The sequence below is a fragment of the Chionomys nivalis genome, chromosome 17 (genome assembly GCF_950005125.1).
Source record: "Chionomys nivalis chromosome 17, mChiNiv1.1, whole genome shotgun sequence".
NCBI classification, from domain to species: Eukaryota; Metazoa; Chordata; class Mammalia; order Rodentia; family Cricetidae; genus Chionomys; species Chionomys nivalis.
The window spans coordinates 3,755,806-3,774,351 of record NC_080102.1 but is presented as its reverse complement, the minus strand read 5'-3'; the positions used below and the strand labels follow the sequence as shown (position 1 = coordinate 3,774,351).

Below are 18,546 nucleotides of genomic sequence, written 5' to 3'. Positions count from 1 at the left end.
GCTCCTCAAGGAATTCCCACGGCTTCCACTCAAATACATTTACAAGCTGAGTTGGCTGAACTAAGAGAGGGGCAAAATCATTCGGAAGTTGGAGACCTAAAGTTTGACCACTCAAGTCTATCAGACTCAGTCCCATGTCCCTCATCTGTAAATTGGACTTCATGATAATTCTGAACTCAGAGGTCTGTGGTGGGGTTAGAACTCCGTGTCCGAGCGCTCAGGCGCGGTTGGTACTTTATCCAGGTAAACCAACTGTAAGGTCTCGGTTCATCCTTCCTGCAGGAGATGCAGGGTCAGCATACTTGGCTGTCTATCTCCTCCTGTGACATCCTCTGCCATGTCACCATGCCGTAAGAAGGCCCTGGCCAGTCACCAGTGCTATGTGCGTAGATGCTCCATCCTCCAGAGTCATAAGCAAAACAAACTTCAACACTTTATGAATTATCTGGGGTATTCAGAAATGGAAAATGGACTCAGACATAAGCTAAACCATCTTTTAGGTATTTATCTAACTCAATCTGTTATGTTTTTCAGGCATGTCTAAAATGCATGGAAAGGTCATATTTAACTTTGGAAGAAACTACTGCTGCTGGGAGTCCTTAGGAAGCCATCACTTAAAGAAAAGGATGTGATTTGGGTGTCCGGTAAGTTTTGTGTAAACTCTCTACCCTGTATCCCACAATATTCACTGATAGATTTGAGCTTGAGTCATGATGTTTACATACATGCAAGAGGAGATAACACAGCCAGTCTCCCATTTCCCAACATCCAGCTGCCCATATTCAGTCTCTGAATCTCTGATCCTGTGGTGACGTGAGGGCCAGAGTTATAGTACATGGTTTAATTACTGTGCCTCAGAGATCCATGAAACAAAAATGCCCCTGATCTGAAGCCCCTTGCCCCAGGACAGACAGCTCCTGGAAGGCTGGAGGCTGTTGTTTACAGGAGATTCTCATTCCCCTAAACAAGTTTGTTGGGCCCATCTGCACCAGGTGTGCTTGATCACATGTGAGGGAGGTATGTGGGCAGGAAATGTCAGGATGTGCGCTTGCCAGATTGGCTGGCAGGAGGAGCGCAGGCAGGAAGGACATCAGGTTGTACACTTGCCCCTGATTGGACCTCGTGGGAAATGCCCTGCAAATCCTGACTCAGGGCCATTTCAGGGAACCAGGTAAGGACCTGGCCAGAGCCCACCCACCTGGCAAGTATTTAGTTAAAGCTTGCTTCAAATTTGGCTTTAAAGTGTGGCAGTGGTCTTATTCTCTACCAGTGGGATTAACAGTAAACCTGGTATGCTCCTTTGTCAATTAATGGCTAATTACTTGGTCTCAAGGTTAGCCAATCTTTTTTACTAACACAAACCAAATATGCCGCCAAATACAGGTAACTGAAGTTATGTCCACTCACAATGACAAAAGTTTCTGTCTGAAAGAACAGAGCAAGGGAGACGGCATAGGAGGTAAAGTGCAACACGGGCCTTGCGACCTGAGTTGGGCCCCCAGAACATAAAAGGCTCACATCTCTAACGCCAGCATTCTTGCTATGAATTTAGAGGTAGAGACAGGACAAGCAGCCAGGAGCCCCAAGCCAGCTAGCCTGGAGTAAGCTGCAGAGACGCACAAACAAGAGACCTGCCCCCCACACCCGTCTCTCAAACACACACTAAATAAACTTACTAAAGTTTAAAAAATTAAACATATTAATATATTTCTTTTCTTTCTTTTTTTTGTTTGTTTTTTTTTTTTTTGTTTGTTTGTTTTGTTTTTCAAGACAGGATTTCTCTGTAGCTTTGGAGCCCATCCTGGAACTAGCTCTTATAGACCAGGTTGGCCTCAAACTCAGAGATCCAGCTGTCTCTACCTCCCGAGTGCTGGAATTAAAGGCTTATGCCACCACCACCACCACCTGGCTTAATATATTTCTTTAAAGTCTTTTAAAACGACTAATTGTCATACTAGTCATAAAAGTCAGAAGAAATTATCTTGACCTGAACACTTAAAACAGGAACATTTGAATGATGTACCAATAGATTTTTTTTAATTGCTAAAACTGTCAAATGTTTACTATTTTTCTGCAATAAGGAAAAGGTGCCTATCCATTTCTCTCTGAGCAACAGACTGAAAACAAGCCAAAAGAATGCCCAGGGGTCCCGGGCCTTGAACTCAGATCAGCCTGCTTCTGCCTCCACCGCTGAGATTAAAGGTTTGCCAGCCATGCCCGGCTCCGTTCTTGTGTTTCACAAATGAACTCTTCAGTCAGAAAAGATGAAGAGAAATCACAAACAGAAAAGAGGAAAAAACAAAGCTACCAAGTCTGCCCTTTCTCGCATCCTGCCATCCAGGCCCGCATCCCCCGACATTCCCTTCCTGATGTATCAGGAGTCATGTTGGCATCTTTAAAGCTTCAAGAAAAAGCTATCGGTGCCTGTGAACACATCCTTCCTGGGTAAGGAGGAGAAAGCCAAGCTAGACAAGCAAAAGTCCCCATGAGATAACCTAGCGCTTCCTAATAAAGGATGCATTTACTTGAGGGAATAATGTGCTCAGCTAAAATGCCCCGACGGGCCTACCTGTACCCTCCATGCCCGTCCAACACCTTGCTCTGTCTTAGGTGAGCACTCAGATGCAGAGACCCAAGGTCAAATTCTTGTTCTCGGTGCTTTCGTCCAAAAGCTGATTTCCCCGTTATGGAAGGTGAATGAGAGAGAGGTGGCAGTCAGCTTCCCAACCAGCAAGACGGCACTCCCACCACGCTGCATAGCTAAAGGCGTCTCCAGCCAGCGCAGCCACAAATGTTCCTCATTTGCTAAATAAAACACGTGTCGATCTCCGTGTCAACAGTTCTCGGAGGGCAGATCACAGGTCTTCACACTTAAAACCACTTGTTTCTTGTTTAACTTCCTGCGATACTCTTACTTTAGAAAATGTCCGGCCAGTATCTTCTCACGTTACATTCAGTTTAAAGACTTTTACAAAATGAGAACAAATGGACACAGTCAGAAGGTGGATTTGCTGAAGGCCCCAGTGATGTACTCTCTGAGTCCCCAGAAAAGAGGCATCTAGGGGGCCCAAATGTTTCTCATTAAACTGAAAAACCAAGAGATGAGTAAATGCTGATGGTTAATCATGGCATGGTCACATAGAGCGAAGCTCCTAACCAGAAAGTAAAAGTTGCAGAAGGAAAATAAGCAAGGGTCCAGCCCTAGGGGAATGTGACGCGCTCTTCTGACTTCTGAAGGCACACACGCACACATGCACATACACAGATATATAGATATATAGACAATTTTTGTTAATTTTTACTGAGCTCTACATTTTTCTCTGTTCCCCTCTCTGCCTCTCCCCTCCCCTTCAACTCCCTCCTCCCAAGGTCCCCATGCTCCCAATTTGCTCAGGAGATCTTATCTTTTTCTACTTCCCAGATAAATATTTTTTTAAAAGAAATAAGTATCCCTAATTTAAATTTGTGTGTAGAAATAAAGTTGGGTTTCATGAAGGAGGGGCAACACAAAAAGAAGCAAAATTCCACCAAAGTCCCCTGGTCTAAAGCTAAGAACCTGTCGCACCTTGCCAGGGATAAAATGCGGCCCTGGAGGCGGGGAGGAGGAGTAGGCCGCTCTGCTCCTGGACCCACCTTGTAATAGTCGTAGAGAAGGCCGAGGGCAGCAGCGCTGTCCTCATCCCCATTGATGCTCATCATGGCCTTGGTGGCCGCGGTCAGGGGGTTCTCCAGGTATGACTTCCAGGCTTCATCCTCGCTGGTGTAGGCTCTTCGGCTATTGAAGGGAGGGTCACTGGGCATGGGCACTAAGGCCACTAATCTTTTATTGCTGTAAGAACAAGAAAGACATAAGGCTCATTATCAGGGAACTTTTCCATTTCTCCTCTGATCCTGTGCATGTCATGTGGTTACCCGGGTTTGTATTCCCCTAGAGAAAGACGGGAGCGATCACCACGCTGCACTTAGCCCCAGCGTCCATCGTCCCTGGGCACAGGAGTGGTGACAGCTTTTTTAAAGGTGCTGAGGGGAGACAGCTCGGGGCTGCAGTGGGCCGACTGCTCTTCAGAGGACCCAGGTTCAGCTCCAGCACCCATCCGGAAATACAGTATCAGAGAGTCACTCTGTGGCCTCTGAAGGAAACACCACTCACATAGCACATGTAAGCACATAAACTCTCTCCGACACAGACACACACATGCACACGTAAATAAGTATTTTTAAGGGTAGTATATCCAGTTAGTTTATGCTGCTCTCCTTAAAACTTAGTTTTCTATATCTAATCATCCTGAATAACTTAATTATTCTTCGTTAATGAGCCACTAAAATGAAAGCCTGTGAGAATAATTTCCTTAAACTAAATTCTAATTTAAAACATTATTAGTTGCCGGGCGGTGGTGGTGCACACCTTTAATCCCAGCACTTGGGAGGCAGAGGCAGGTGAATCTCTGTGAGTTTGAGACCAGCCTGGTCTACAAGAGCTAGTTCCAGGACAGGCTCCAAAGCCACAGAGAAACCCTGTCTCAAAAAACCAAAAAAAAAACCAAAAAAAAAAAAATTATTAGTCACATATAATCAATAGGTCAATGGTTCAAATTGATTTTTCAGATAATTTAATCTTGCTTGAAATTGGTAGGGCACTATAGACCAATCTAAACGTCTTCATGGGAACAGCAACATAGGTACTTGGCAAACAGTACACATTGACAGATAATGCTCTGTAGCGGAGCTGTGGAGGATGGGAACAAATGGGCTCTACATGTAAATCCCATCTGCTGCAGGATTCTGTCAAGTTAAGATGACATGGAAGCATTAGGTTAGGAGTGAGGAGACCAATGGCATACCTAAGGAATTTCCCCAAGAGTCCGTGAGTAAATTAGTGCCAACCAGGTCAACCTTGTGTAGAGCAGCAATCTACAAGACAGCGTCTTATGGTCAGTATGACAGAGACTCAAATACCCAAAGACCATGACAGTCCCCTGCAAACTCCCCATGGCGGACCAAACGTGTCAAGTAACAGAGTCTGGAGTCATTCATTTCTTGGCCCTTTCTCCTTGTTCACTGAAAGGGAACTAAGGCGGAACAAGGATACTGTGTCCAGACAACACCGTCTGTGACACACGGTCCCCTGACCGTGGGTGGGTGGTAATGCCAGTGACGGAAACAACAGCCATCAATGGAAATTCAGCCACCTAGACCTTCTGGTGGTCATGAAGTTCCCAAAGATAACCCTTAGAATCTCCTGATGGTCGGTGTTCCCTGACTCGTTTTGTGACGGAGGACCGGTGTGAACTCCCCAAGAACAGTGTATCAAAGGGCCTTTGTGTGCAGGCAGAGCACCCCCACATTCTGTGGGGTCCAAAAGCCACATTTGAGTTGCTACAAAATATTTGAGCTGGGGTGGCACAGGTGGGAAGTAACTCGTATCAGGTGGGCTCTTAGTGCTACAGTCTCGTGGCCCGCTTGAGCTCTCTGTGGTGGTGATTTCATGGAACGCACTGGGGAGAAGGAACACCGGTTACATTACAAATAACAGTTCAGAGTGGACTGTCCCGTTTCTTTGGAGTGAGACAAATGCCTACAGATGATTAGGCGGTGGAGTGACACGGAGTGACAAGGCTCTGGAGGAGCTTGCCCAGTGGCCCACGGTGAATGAGAAGTGAGCAAACACCCGTGTTTGCTCCTCCTGCCTTAAGTAGGGTTAGCAACGCCCACCTGCCTGCCTCATAGTGTGGAAATGATTGACATCTGGGTCCTCGGGAGGACGCAGGGCTCTAAGACTAAGTGGCATTGCCGCTGTCATACTCTTCTGCGTTCCTATCGGTTTCTGTGCCTTTCAGTCTTCGTTAAAGTTGATTCTGATTTATGAAGGGTAAACCCATTATCACAAATTAAAGGGAAAGCAGACTTGTTCATCTGACACTCGCTTTTCCACGGGCTTTGTTGGGAGCCCAATAGGCGGCACCTGTGCTATTGAACACAGGGATGAACAAGACACTGTCACCCACAGGGCCTAGCAGACGCCTGGAGAGCCACTTTCTGCAAGGGCTGTGATAAGGAGACACTTGTTGATCCTTGATGACAGGGGGAGAGGTGGGAAATATTTTTAAACTAATAAATTTCATCATTCAGGATGAATATTTTTATAAATGAAGTATATTTATACTAGTTTTTAAAAGTCCAATAGAAAAACTCTTTTTGTGAAAAAAATTCCATAGTATTTCCACTTTGTAGAAGATGACTGATGTCAGAGGGTTTTAAGTTCTTTGCACAGGTTGGAAGTGTCTGTGAGCAGAAGAAATGAGGCCTGGGGGAGAAGCCAGGAGAACGGGGGTCCTGTGGTGGTGGTTTATTTGGGCCTCCCATGTCTGTGTTTCACTCAGAAGTGCAACAGAAAACTGAGTACAGTTGTTCTCGGGAGAGTCACTCAGCGCAACAGTGAAAATGGGGGACATAGAAAAAATTCCAAAATTTAAACTTGGAAGCATGGTTTCGGGTGTGAATTGCTCTTGTGTCATTGTAAGACTGGAAACTCTGAGGCTTAACCACCGTATCCTAGGAGAGCCATGCTTGCAATAGCTCGCCGTCGGAAGGAACAGACCGGAAGGAACAGACCGTGCTGCCTTTGCCTGAGAAGAGCAGGGAGGCTGTACCTGTACCGAGGGCATGGCTCGCCCTGGCTCTCTGCCAAAATGCTTAGCAGGAAGTGGTGGCCCCAATTGCTGCACAGATTTTTCTTGAATCTTCCTCCTTAGCTCCCAGCTTCCTCCTGTTGACTCCAGCTCATCCTGGCACAGTTGTTGGTGACTTTAGGGCTTACCCAGTATCTTCCCTAGGAGGAACCTGCTGGTGGATCCTTGCACGGCTAAGGGGGGGGGGGGGAATCCTGGAAATCACAATTCCTTTCCACATTTTTTACTTTATTTTTGATAACACGGGGGCCTTTTATGCTCTCTCCTTTAACTGTTTGATGTCTTTGCTTTATTCTTCAGAGATGATGGTCTATCTGATACAGAACACTGCAGAATGACGTTTGATCTGATAAAAACAAAGTTATTTCTCTGATATGCTGAGAAGAAAAATGTAATTACTAGTGGGCGGAAATAGAAGTGCACAGAGCGCATTTACTACCCAGAAATGTCCTTTGCTTTGGTGCTTTCAGAGGTGCTTTCTAAAGGTTTACCTAAAGCTTTATCACCATTCACCAGGAAAGACAGTTCAAATTCAGTTTCAGTAAATTCCTACAGGATTTCTCTCTGTAGCCCTGGCCCGCTGAAACTGGCCTTGAATTCAGAGAGCCACCTGCCTCTGCCCTGGAGTGCAGGGATTAAAGCCTGGGCCTCTGCTGGGCTTGCTTCAATGAGTTCTTAATTGTCTTGTGAAGCCTCGGGGTTCACAATCTGGGCCGCCTTGCACAGAACTCTGAGCAGATGCGAACTTGACCTCTGGGTCCCTCTTTGAGGAAAAACAAATGCAGGCGAGCAGCAGAGTGTTCACCCCACTCTTGTTTTCTCTGTCTCGCTCTTGGTTCTGTGTACGCAGGGCAGGCAGCAGGGCTTGAGGACTGAGTCGGCGGCTGCAGTGGTGAAAGCAGTAGTCACAAGGAGACCTTAGTAGGCCAGCTCTGGACCTCTGCCAGGGACCGCCTCCCCAGGCCAGGGACCGCCTCCCCAGGCCAGGGACCGCCTCCCCCTACCTTGGAAAGCCTCCCCCTACCTTTGACAGGTTCCCCACGCCTTGGAGGGATTAGGAGAGCTTCGTGCACAGATTTTGTTGAGAGACTCAGGAAACTCAACCAGTGCCGTCTTCCCACATGCCGACTTTAAGTCAGTTACCGTATCATGACAGCTTTTATCTTAGCCCATGTTGGAGGGTGAAGCTACCTGTAGCTACAGCTTCAGGGGATCCAATACCTCTAGCCTCCATGGACATCCACACACATGGCGCTCAATTACACAGACACACACATCCACATGATTAAATACTTAAGAAAAAATGGAAAGAAAAGGTAGAGCAGCAGTTATCTCAGGGAGTGCAGACTCCTGGAAAGCCCTTAGATCCTCCCAAGATCACGGAGGAGGAAGCCGCTCTTCGTGACAGTACAGGGACACTTCTCTCCTCACCAAGGCTGCTCCCTCCCACAAACAGGCCCGGCAGCAGGCTGGGTGTGAGAGATGCTTCTCTTGCCACACATGCAAAATGGAAACAAAGAAACAAACAAGCTGTTGGCATTTGAAATTGTTCCTGGTAACACTGTATACCATATTAATTTTGTTCATTTCAAACCTTGGGGAAAGTTCCATCCAACAAAGTTGTAGGTGTGTGTAAAAGCACTTTGAAACACAGTGTCTATGTGTGCTTTTATGCCGTGGCACAGGTCTGGAGGACAGAATCAGTCCCCTTGTTTCCTGTCCCACCTGTGTCTCAGTGACGAAGCTCAAGTCATCAGGCTTGGAGGCGGACGCTCTCCATCTCTGAAGTGAAAGAATGACAAACTCATAAGCTACCTGTTCGGGCAATGTTTTCTAAACTAGAAATCCAATGTAAGTCTCGCATGTCAAGAAACAAACTGACAGCATTTGTTGAAAATGATCAATCACATCTGAGTTTTTGAGCAAATTTAAAACTTGTTTTCTCTCTGGGGGCTGGAGAGATGGCTCAGTGGTTAAGAGCACTGACTGCTCTTCCAGAGGACCCGGGTTCAATTCCTAGGACCCACATGCCAGCTCACAACTGTCTGTCACTCCAGTTCCAGGGGATCTGACACCTTCACACTAATGCACATAAAATGAATCTAAAACTTGTTTTCAACCACTATTAAAACTTCGTAATAGCCAGGTGGTGGTGGCGCGCACCTTTAATCCCAGCACTTGGGAGGCAGAGGCAGGCGGATCTCTGAGTTCGAGGCCAACCTGGTCTACAAGAGCTAGCTCCAGGACAGGCTCCAAAGCTACAAAGAAACCCTGTCTTGAAAAACAAACAAACAAACAAACAACAACAACAACAACAAAAACTTCTAATATTCATACTTTCTGGTGAGATCTATGAAAATGGGAATGAATGGGATTTCTCACTTTTATGCCAGGAGAACTGTTCCCATGGGGGATGATCTGAATTAGTCAGTATTTTAAGCTGTGGGAGAAGAGTGCTCCAAAATCCCAGATAGGTGAGCCAGCTGCTCCAGGTACAGGTCAGGACTGAAGGCCTCAGTGGAGCAGAGTTCACAAACTTCCTCCTCTGCATTGTGTTAACCTTTTACACACTACTGTTGAATTTGGGTTGGCGTATGTACGCGCGTGCACGCACACGTGCACACACACGTGCACACACACACTCACCACATATACACCACACACACACACACACACACACACCACAATTTCCTTTTTCAGGACACCTAAGCAAACCAACATTTTCAACAGACTTAACGAGAAAACAGATAGGAGACCAGCCGCCATCTGGTGAACCACAGTTGAAAAGAATTGGAAAACATAAACCACTCCTCTCCACACTGATGTATGTATTTGTTTCAGAAAAACCAGTTGTTTATATTTTAAACAATGTCCCCTTAACACGCAATGGATTTGTAGTTATTATTTTAATGCATTCATTCATAACGGTCTTAAATTTCTCTCTAACGTGTTACTCTTTTGTGGGGTGCTGTGGTAGAGTATCCTAGACTTACATTCTACACCAAGCTATATCCCAGCCCATCTTCTAATATGATGAAAATCAAAGAAATCCATATAAACATGAACGCCAACACAACAGTCTTCGACCATTAGTGAGTTCAAAGGACTCTGGAGCCAGTGGAGAAGGAAGGACATAGTGTCGTATGGTTATCGTTCCAGGACTACAACTTCACTGTAGCGGGGAGTTACATGCTTACGTTGAACATGAATAGAGGCTAAAGGTTAAAGAGCTGAGCATGTAACATGTTAAGGGGAAGAATACCAGAAAAATTGATAAAAATAAAGTAGATAGACATAATCAAAGAAACAAATGCATACAATTATTATGAATAAAAAAGAAATGAATGATGAAAATATATGTAAGAAAGGGCTGCTTAAGAGCCAGTGAGATGGCTGCATAGGTAAAGGTGCCTGGCATGCAAGCCTGGCAAACTGGGTTCAAGCCCTGAAATGCATGAAATGATAGGAAAGACTCAAGCACCTCCACAAAGCAGTCCTCGTCACCACAGATCCGTGTGACACGCATGCACACCATGCACACGTTAATTATAATTTCTTTTATAATGGTTTTAAGACTAATGAAGTGGAAAGATAACTAACAAACTGCCAAGCCCGGTGCCACATGGCTTTAATAAGTCCAGCACTCCGGAGGCAGAGGCGGGCAAATCTATGTGAGCTTGAGACCAGCCGGATCTACAGAGTTCCAAGACAGCCAGGGCTGTTATACAGTGAAAGACCTTGTCAAGAAAAAGAAAGAGGGGGGCTGGAGAGATGGCTCAGAGGTTAAGAGCGTTGCCTGCTCTTCCAAAGGTCCTGAGTTCAATTCCCAGCAACCACATGGTGGCTCACAACCATCTGTAAAGGGGTCTGGTGCCCTCTTCTGTCCTGCAGGCATACACACAGACAGAATATTGTATACATAATAAATAAATAAATATTTAAAAAAAAAAAAGAAAAAGAAAGAGGGGGAGGAGGGGGAAGAAGAGGAATAAGAGGAGGGGGAAAAGAAGGAGCATGTGTATTCCCAAGTCTCCCCCAGTATCCAGTTTCAGAACCCAGCCTTCAACACAGTCTGAAAGGGGCAAGGAATCTGACCTAAAAGAACACTAACATTGAGAAAGTGAATGTTGCCACTTTAATCCCAGCACCCAGGTGCATAGGCAGAAGGATCTCTGAGTTCGAGGCCAGCCCGGTCTACAGAGCAAGTTCCAGGACAATCAGGGCTACACAGAGAAACCCTGCCTCAAAAACAAAAAGGAAAAAAGATGGAGAAAAGAAAAATGAACAAATTGACAAAAATAGCCAAATAGCCAAGCAGGAGAAGAAGAGAGAATGTTAGACACAGCACACATTTAATAAAAAGAGAATTCCAAGTTACGTTATGCAAACTGAGAGCAGGGAGAAGCTCTCTAGTGGGAAGCATTTGTAGAAGAAATGTGAATATCCATGATTCCCTTACCTGAAGAGACAGTCACTTTCCAGTAGAGAAAACTCGAAGTGACTGCCTTAACCAGGTGCCGAGGGCAGAACTCTTAAAACAAAGGGGAAACGGTCAAGTGAGGAGACCGAGCTGGTGACTGGTGACTACGGCACAGGGCTAAACAAGCAGGGGAAAGTCTGTAAGAACACAAAAATAAAAACAAGTAGCTTTGGGTGGAGCTGTGATCTCTGCGTGCAGCATCTGTCATGTTGCTTATCAGTGGAATATGGATGGAATAAAAGGCTACCCTGTGAGAGAAGGGCTGACCCCCGGGAGGGGATGACTTCCCTTTATAAGACAGGAAGCATTCTTGATCCCCCCCTGAAACCTGGTCTCTTCCTGGGGAATCACACAATCACCCCATGGCAGGATGAATACCTTCCTCCCTTGTTTACGAGCAAAACTGCTCCTTGACTCCTGGAGACCAGCAAGGTGAGGTCCGCAGGTAAAGACACTGCTGCCAAGACTTGTGATGGAACTTGATGCCCCAGCCCCACATGGTGGAGAAAACTGACTCCCGCAAATTGTCCTCAGACCTCCCTCCACACAAGTGCTATGGCACACATTAAATAAAAACAAACATTGGAACTTTGTGGGGGAGGGCTTAGGCAACAATGACAAAGGCGGGTCCAATCTCTGCCCTGATGGAGCTTTCCTAGATGAACACACAATTGCAGATGTGACAAGTGCAGATGAAGAAAAAGCACAGGGTGTTGGAAGAGAATCTCTCCTGGGGACCAAGCCCAACTCACTAACTCTAGAGGTCAGAGAGTCCAGACCACTGGAGTGGCTGACTCTTCCCAGCCAGCAAAAAGAAGAAAAGAAAAAGGAAAGGAAAGGAAAGGAAAGGAAAGGAAAGGAAAGGAAAGGAAAGGAAAGGAAAGGAAAGGAAAGGAAAGGAAAGGAAAGGGGAAGGAGGAGGAGGGAAGGAGGAGGAGGGAGGGAAGGAAGGAAGGAAGGAAGGAAGGAAGGAAGGAAGGAAGGAAGGAAGGAAGGAAGGAAGGAAGGAGAAAGAAAAAATCTTTAAAAGAAAGAAACTAATTGCTGGCCAAGTGCAGACACACACGGACAGCAGATTACACTAGGGTTTGTCATTCACTTTTCAGATTTGCTATTAATTCTCTTCCTTTATCGGGGAAGAGGAATGGGGAATGCTGTGCCACGGAACACACATGGACAAGTTATCGAAGTTGTTCATGTGAGTTCTGGGGATCACACTCAGACTGCCAGGTTGAGCATCAAAGGCCCTTACGGCCTGGGCTGTCGTCTTACCAGCCCAGTTTCTAGGACTGGGTTCACCTGGACTCCCGAGTGAGAAGACTCATGGGCAAGGTCTTCAAACAGGAAAGCATCGGGTCACATGTATTTACATCACTCTGGCAATGGAGAAGGGGAAGAAAAGAACGGGTGCCAAGAAACTAGCACGAGGGGCTGGGAAGATGCTCAGCCGTTAAGACTGAGTAGAAACTGCAGCTGGGCAGTGGTGGCGCATGCTTTTAGTCCCAGCACTCGGGAGGCAGAGGCAGGTGGATCTCTGTGAGTTCAAAGCCAGCCTGGTATACAGAGCTAGTGCCTAGACAGCTAGGGCTGTTACACAGAGAAACCCTGTCTCGGAAAAAATAGAAAAATAGTATTCATAACAGATACTCTGACTAACAGTTGGAATCAGGCTCCATCTTTAACAATGCCACACAAGAAAGAGCAGGGAGGTTCACACAGAGATCATCCCAGAACACAGATTATATAAGTGTCCTTTCTGTAAAACAAGACAAATAACTTGACAGTATTGCATAGCAAATGTGACCGGGACGGGGTGGGGGGGGCACAGGTACAGTTTGGAGTATAGGGCGTGCCTACAATACTTCTTGGGCCTTGGCACATTCCTTAATACAGCAAAAATGAACAAAGGTAAGCCCAAAAGGAAGTGACAGACGTGAGGAGCTAAACTTTGGCTTGCCCTGTGAAAATTTAGATAGACCTCTGAAGGAACTGTCTAAAAGGCAAAAGTAAGTTATGAATATCTTTCTCTTGGGGACAATGGACAACAACAAAAAAGATAGCAATTGAATATTAAAGTTGTTGAAAGTGTATAATGCATTCCCCATTCCCCCTCATCTCTAAAACAGAATTTCATGAAAGTAGAATTGGATCCTAAAGTTCACATGGAAAAAGAATTGCAAAACTTAGCAAAATTTCCGAAGAGCAGCCCACCAGCCTACCAATTCCAGACACTGCAGCTAGTACGAAGCTACTCTGTGGTCACCCCTGAAACACACATCAGTGGGACAGAAATAAAGTCATAAAAATGTCCCAAATCCCCCACAGAAATTTAATATGATAAAAATTGAATTTCAAATAAGTAGAACTATAAATTATTTACCAACAGGTAGGCCACCTAGGAAAACAAGTATGAAAACAGCCTTATTCTTCATCAGATCACATCCAGATGGATCAAAGTTTCCAATAGAACCTTGAAGCCATCTTTTTGTTTATCCCTATTTAATTTTAGGGCAGAGAAACCTTATTAAGAAAAACCACAGCTTGAAAAAATGCAACAAAAAAAAGAAGTAAAGAAGAAAAGGAGAGAGGGAGGGAAGAAGGAAGAAAAGGAGGGAGGAGGGAGGAAAAGAGGGAAGGAGGGAAGGAAGGAGGGAGGGAGGGAGGGAGGGAGGGAGGGAGGGAGGGAGGGAGGGAGGGAGGGAGGGAGGAACATAGAAAGAAAGGGACTGAAAACAAGACTGAGCAATTAACAGCATATATTGCTCTTTCTGAGGACCTAAGTTTAGTTCCCAGCACCTATATAAGGTTGCTTTCAACTGCTGCAACACCAAACCAGGGGGATCTCACACCTCTGATGTCCGAGAACATTTGCATTCAGATATACATACTCCTCTCCTCCCACACACAATTAAAATAATAAAAAAACAAATCTTTTAAAAAAATGAGAGAAACAGCCAGGCGGTGGTGGTGCACTCCTTTAATCCCAGCACTTGGAAGGCATAGGCGGGAGGATCTTTGTTAGTTCAAGACCAGCCTGGTCTACAAGAGCTAGTTCCAGGACAGGCTCCAAAGATACAGAGAAACCCTGGAGAGAGAGAGAGAGAGAGAGAGAGAGAGAGAGAGAGAGAGAGAGAGAGAGAGAAGAAAAACAACAAAATGAATCAAAAAAGATGAATTTGTAAGAATTTGAAATCTCTAAGGAACTAAGTCACAGCATAGCCCAAAGACACACACATGGTTTAGGCAGTGAGATGTCTCTGTCAATTCTAGAGTTTTACAATGCACTTTCTGTTTACTTGGGTAATATTATATCCTAGAGTCTTTAATGGAGTTAAAAATTAGTTATAATTACAGTTTTCCTTAGATAAAAGATGAAGTAGATATAAATGTTATAACTATAATTCTTGCTTGATACCTGTTTAGTTATATGTAATTTTACTATGTTAAAATTAAAATCTTCCTTTTTATTTAAACAAAATAGGAAAAATGGTGTGGGAGGTCCTTTTGTCTATGTGTTGCTTTTATTGGTTAATGAATAAAGAAGCTGGCTTAGGCCTATAGCAGGGCAGAACAGAGATAGGCAGGGAAAACTAAACTGAATGCTGGGAGAAAGACAGAGTCTGGAGATGCCATGCAGCCACAGCCAGGGACAGACAAGCCAGTACCTTGCCGGTAAGCCATAGCCACATGGTGATATACAGATTAATAGAAATGGGTTAAGTTAAAATGTAAGAGCTAGCCAATAAGAAGCTAGAGCTAATTGGCCAAGCAGTGATTTAATTAATATAGTTTCGGAGTGATTATTTCTGGTCTGGGAAGCTGGGAACAAACAAGTGGCCTCCAACAACAATGGTAAGCAATGATGACTACCTCATTATATAAACAGCTTCTAAGAAACAAGGAAAGACCAATAACAAAAAATGATAAAGTACATTAACTTCCTTTCTCTCTTTCTCTCTCTCACACACACATATACACACACAAACAAAAGTAAAAAATAAATTAATGATAAAATCGAATTCTGGCATATACAGATAGTTTGCAAAAGCTGGACCCACACAGTGTGACCCTTAGTTCCTCAAAGGCTGCCCTTGCTTTACAGGTTTCATGGTGGAGAAAGTCAAAAATCCTAGGTAACCTAAGAATTTTTTTAAATGAAAAAAATTTTTTTAAGCTGGGTGGTGGTGGTGCACACCTTTAATCCCAATACTCGGGGAGGCAGAGGAAGGCGGATCTCTGTGAGCTCCAGGACAGGCTCCAAAGCTACAGAGAAACCCTGTCTTGAAACATAAAACCAAAAAATAAAGATACCACCACCAGCAGTAACAACAGCAACAACAAATTTTAATGTTAAGATTTACTTTAATCACAGGGTCCTGGAAATTTATCTTTGACCTCATTTGAAACAGCATCATTTTTTAAGATTGTTACTTTTACCTTTACTTGGTGTGTGTGAACACTAGACCACACACGGGTGTATTACAGTGTGCGGCGGTGTGGCAGTCAGAGGACGATCTGTGAGACAAGCTCTCTGTACCGTATGGGTTTCTGAGACTGCACTTGGGTAGCCGGGCCTGATGGCAAGCACCCTTAACCACTGAGCCATCTCACCGACCTGTACCCCTACTTTTTAGACAAACCACAGAAGCATTTCCTGACCGTTAAAATGCCTGGGAGGCGGGAGGTGGATGGACAGAAGCCTGACCGAGCTGAGCGATGGAAACAGCGGTGTCCGTGTTCAAGGGAGAGAGCACCAGCCCCAGGACTATGGCTCCTTCCTCAGTCTGCACCTATCTCCGTCTTCCTCTTTCAGCTGATTATCTGAAGAATGGAAGCCAAACATGAAATGGCCGTTTCTCTAAGACGACTTGTTTTCCTTCTAATGACATCGTTAAGCCTTCAATTGGCAGCCTGTGTCGTTTGGGGTCTCGAGGTGCCGGCTGTGAGTCTGGCTTCTCCTCACTCAGCGCACCCGTGAGATGTGTATGGAGTGAGTCCTCAGTGTTGCCATGATTATCCTGTGCTCATTCATGGGCGCTCTGCTTGCAGAAGGTCACATCCTTTCCTGCAGCAGAAGTGCTGATCTGAGTCGGGTTTAATGACAAAGAACTAGAACCCGTTCTTAGACTCAAGGGTGGCTCAACACCTATCATAAATTGTGTTTACTAGCTGGAAAGTCTCTAGAGCTGAACTCTCGATTCCAAACCACAAAATAAACAAATACAAAGCTCAACAACAGAGGCTCTCAATCTTCCTGATGCTGCGCCCCTTTAATACAGTTCCTCATAATGTGATGACCTCCAATCATAAAATTATTTACGTTGCTACTTCATAACTGTAATTTTATTACTGTTAAGAATCTTAATGTGGGACTGGAGAGATGGCTCAGAGGTTAAGAGCACAGGCTGTTCTTCCAGAGGCCCTGAGTTCAATTTCCAGCAACCACATGGTGGCTCACAACCACCTGTAAGAGATCTGGTGCCCTCTTCTGGCCTGCATTCATGCATGCAAACAGAACATTGTATGCATATAAATAAATAAATCTTTTTTGAAAAAGAAAAAAAAAAGAATCTTAATGTATGGCAACATGCCTTTAATTCCAGCATGTTGGAGGCAGAGGCAGGTGGATCTCTAAGAGTTCAAGGCCAACCTGATCTACAAGAGCTAGTTCCACGGCAGGCTCCAAAGCTACAGAGAAACCCTGTCTTAAAAAACCAAAAAAGAATATTAAGGTAACTATTTTTGGAGATAGAGGGTTTCCAAATGGGTCGAGACCCACAGGTTCAGAAGCACTGCTCCGTGAAGTGGGAAAAGGTTATGAGAGGCTGGTCTGAGGGTACAGCTCAGTGGTAGAGTGGCTCCTTAGCAGGGTTAAGGCCCTGGCTGGAAGGAAGGAAGAAGGGAGGGGCAGAGAGGAAGAGAAGGAAGGAAGGGAAGTTTGGAGGAAAGAAAACAAAGAAATGCGGATCAAAAGAAATGAGCATACATATCTAGTTGGCAAAGATTAGGAAGCAGACAGCCTGCCTTATCAGAGTAGTGTGTCACTGCTGGCTCAGACACACCCGCCATGGGCGGGAGTTTTAATTAGGATGAAATACCTGGAGGGTAATTTGGAAATAAGAACCAAATGTTTGAATTCCAGTTTCTTGGGATGTGTTTAGATCCTGCACAAAACCTTAGCTGCAGTAGGGAAAGCAAAGGAGAAATGGCTGACTTAGCTTGGACAGCCCCATTCCATGTAAAACTGTGAAGCCTTTAAAGTGTTTATCACCACAGAAAGCAAGCTAAATAAATAACAATTTAAAAAATAAGTTACTGGCCAGGCTGTCATGTTCCTTTACTCTCGGCACTGGGAGGCAGAGGCAGGGGGATCTCTGTGAGTTGGAGGCCAACTACATAGCAAGTTTCAGGCTGGTTAAAGCTACATAGTGAGATCCTGACTCAAAAAAAAAAAACAAAAAACAAAAAACAAAAACAAAAACCTGTTATGTACAAATGAGAACCTGTACCATAAAACACCTTCACTTAAGAGCAGCCTGAAACCAGATGTGGTTGCACATCTGTAATTCCAGCACTTGGGAGGTGGAGGCAGGAGAATTAGAAGCTCAAGGGTCATCCTTCATGAAATGCAGCCTGGGTTCCAGGAGACTCATCAATGATAGCAATGGGGGAAGGCACGAGGTAGATCATCCAGAAGTACAAGTGTGCATATAAAATAACCCAGGGGCTGTGGAAACGACTCAGTGGCTAAGAGTGCTTGCTGAGCAACAGGAGAACCTGTGGATCTCCTGGTTCACAATTACAACCCCTGAACTGGGGAAGGTGGTAGAGACAGGAGGACCACTGGAGCTTGCTGGAGAAGCCTAGTTGAAAACAGGGGGGCTCAGTATTCAGTGGGATACCCTGCCTCAGGAGAAAAAGGCAGAGAAGATGAGACTACATAATATCTGCCTCTGGCCTTGCATATGTACCTATATACACATACACGAATGCATACATACACACACATATATACATACATACACGCATACATATACATACAACACATATATACATATACATACACATATATCACACATAAAACAAATAAAATCTAATCTAAGTCAGGAGTGGTGGCACTGGGTGTGGTGGTACATACATTTATTAGCTAGTCAGACCTTGTCTGCCTCAAAAACATCAAAATCTAGATGATATCATATAATAAAAAATCTAAGAATTGAGAAAACTTTCTCTAGAATTATTTTTATTTGTGTATATGTGTGTGCCTAGGTTGAGTGTTTGCCACAGGTGTGCAGGTGTCATGGGGGACAGAAGAGTGTCAGGTCCCCTGGAGCTGGAATTACAGGTGGTTGTGAGCTGTCTGACATGGGTGCTGGG

The 18,546-nt window shown here is 44.9% G+C and overlaps 1 protein-coding gene across 2 annotated transcripts in view; it reads right to left on the bottom strand.

Moving 5' to 3' along the window:
* The window catches only part of Grhl2 (grainyhead like transcription factor 2), a 108,138-nt gene that overhangs the window by 77,349 nt on the left and 12,243 nt on the right, over window positions 1–18,546 (bottom strand). For both annotated transcript variants that reach the window (XM_057792752.1, XM_057792754.1), the window contains exon 2: window positions 3,634–3,829. In XM_057792752.1, the coding sequence (XP_057648735.1) occupies window positions 3,634–3,829 (196 nt within the window). The remainder of the gene's footprint in view (window positions 1–3,633; window positions 3,830–18,546) is intronic.